At 38.0% G+C, this 2,500-nt stretch overlaps 1 protein-coding gene across 5 annotated transcripts in view; it reads left to right on the plus strand.

Moving 5' to 3' along the window:
* The window catches only part of LOC127430055 (cGMP-dependent 3',5'-cyclic phosphodiesterase-like), a 196,509-nt gene that overhangs the window by 181,410 nt on the left and 12,599 nt on the right, over positions 1-2,500 (plus strand). For all 5 annotated transcript variants that reach the window (XM_051679492.1, XM_051679494.1, XM_051679496.1 and 2 more), the window contains 3 exons: positions 663-775; positions 1,165-1,365; positions 1,493-1,563. In XM_051679492.1, coding sequence (XP_051535452.1) covers positions 663-775; positions 1,165-1,365; positions 1,493-1,563 — 385 coding nt within the window. The remainder of the gene's footprint in view (positions 1-662; positions 776-1,164; positions 1,366-1,492; positions 1,564-2,500) is intronic.

The following is a 2,500-nucleotide window of genomic DNA, read 5'->3' on the forward strand; positions in this document are numbered from 1 at the left end:
TCTGGGTGGTCGCTAGGGCATTGCTAGGTGGTTGCTAGGATGTTCTGGTTGGTCACTAAAGCATTGCTAGGTGGTTGCTAGGGTGTTCTGGGTGGTCACTAGGGCATTGCTAGGTGGTTCCTAGGCAGTTGCTTATGTCTTCTGGTTGGTTGCTAGGTTGTTGGTAGGCAGTTGCTAGGGTCTTCTGGGTGGTTGCTAGAGTGCTGCTAGGTAGTTCCTTGGCGGTTGCTAGGGTGTTGGTAGATGGTTGCTTGGCAGTTGCTAGGGTGTTCTGGGTGGTGTGAGCATGTGAAAGCTCCGGGGTGCTGTAGATTGTCACTCTATAATGTGGGGACCGAATCATTGCTGGTTTAAATCATCTCATCACCACAAACAACCACAAGAAATGTGTTCAAATGAGCTGCTGAAGAGCAACATCAGGCCTCTGATTGAGAATGAACTCAGTGCAGTTTTGTTTTTGTATGTGTGTCTGAGCAGAGATGTTTCAGCAGTTGTGCTCACTTGTGGAGAGTGTTGAGGGCGATCTGAGACTTATGAGTCAAAGTGATGTTGACGTGCATCAACTGCAGGAACACGACTGGACCACTGAGACCCTGAAGAACACTGAACTGTACTCTGAGATCTCCTTACCTGACCTCAGTCTGTGTGTCTGTCTCTTCTAGAGGTCATCGGAGTTGCTGAGCTGGTGAACAAAACCAACGGGCCGTGGTTCAATCGTTTCGATGAAGATCTGGCGACGGCGTTCTCCATCTACTGTGGCATCAGTATCGCTCATGTAAGAGAGAGTGTGTACCACTTTATGGAGTAGTTAACTAAAAGCAGCGATGTTACTAACATAACTCCAGTTTTCAGTATCGTGACATTAGTTTAGTTATTTTCACAATAGATTCGCTTTTCTAGTAACGAGCAACATTTTCCAACGAGTAGTACTGTACAGTCACAAAACACTTCATTTGTCACATTATATTGTGAACGAGGGAGTAATCAAGTAAATATATGACAACATCCTTAAAACAAGATACATTTACTTCAGAAGCAAAACTGCATGAAGGTATTCAGCTTTACGCATCTCAAAACCCCTGCATTGTGAAGAGAACGCATCCCGTGTGAACGACCCCTTACAGAATCTGTCATTTGTTTTTCTGTTGTCTGTGTGCGTTTCAGTCTCTCCTGTATAAGAAGGTTCATGAGGCTCAGTTCCGCAGTCATCTGGCCAATGAGATGATGATGTATCATATGAAGGTGTCAGAAGAGGAGGTCACTAAACTGCTGTTCAGCGGCATCGAGCCGGTCCAGAAAATCCACCCGAGCTTCGCTGAGTTCACCTACACGCCCAGATCGCTGCCCGATGACAGCACGCCAATGGTACAAACCACAAACCTACAGACACACAATGAGCTTTCACATGGAAACACTATCTCTGAACATGCTCATTAATATGCTGTGTCTCTCTCTCTCTCTCTCTCTGTCTCTCTGTGTCTCTCTCTCTCAGGGAGTTCTGAGTATGTTTGAAGACATGGGCTTCATAAACACATATAAGATCGACCTGCACACACTGGCCAGGTACAAACACACAGACACACCTGTTCAATTATCTGTCTCTCTTTCTCTTTATCTATCCCTGTCTGTGTTACTGACCTTTGACACACAGTCACGAGGGACCGCAGGACTCCTCTTTATGATGTAATTTCCTGTTTAATGGTTTATTGACGCTGGGTGGTGACGCCACACTGACTTCAATTTTGATCAGTTCCATTAATCTTGTGTTCATGTCATGTATATTTGATGAGCATCTCACCTGAGCAAACACCCTTAATGCTGGAGTCACTGATGCTGAGGCTGTTGCCGGGCAACAAGCCAGCTGATCTATAAATCATATAGGAGCATGAGAGAGAGATGAACTCATACACAAACTCTTTAGATTGATCAACCACCGATCAACTGAGAAAAATCAATAATGAAAGGAACACTCATGTGCTGTCTGTCAGAGAGAAACAGAATTCAGAAAAGTTTAATTTAATTGTATTTATTTATTTTTCAAATTATATATTTATTATTATTATTATTATTAGAATTTTTTAATTTAATTTTTAATAATGTTTATTCAATTTTAGATTTTGTTTTCAATTCAAGTTTTAATTAGTTCAATTGTATTTTTTATTCACATTATGTATTAATTGTTATTATTATTATTATTATTATTATTATTAAAAATAATTTTTATTTGATTTTAAAATATATTTTTAATTCAAGTTTTGGTAAATTCAATTTTATTTTTTAATTATAATTATATATTTATTATTATTATTATTATTATTATTAAAAAATATTCCATTTAAAATTGTATTTTCAGTTCAAGTTTTAGTTAATTCAATTAAATTTTTTCATGCAAATTATTTATTATTATTTATTAGAATTATTTTTATTACAGTTTAAATGTTATTTTCAATTAAAATTTTAGTGAATTTAATTTGTTTTATTCAAAATATGTATTATTATT

The sequence above is a fragment of the Myxocyprinus asiaticus genome, chromosome 39, assembly GCF_019703515.2.
Source record: "Myxocyprinus asiaticus isolate MX2 ecotype Aquarium Trade chromosome 39, UBuf_Myxa_2, whole genome shotgun sequence".
NCBI classification, from domain to species: domain Eukaryota; kingdom Metazoa; phylum Chordata; class Actinopteri; order Cypriniformes; family Catostomidae; genus Myxocyprinus; species Myxocyprinus asiaticus.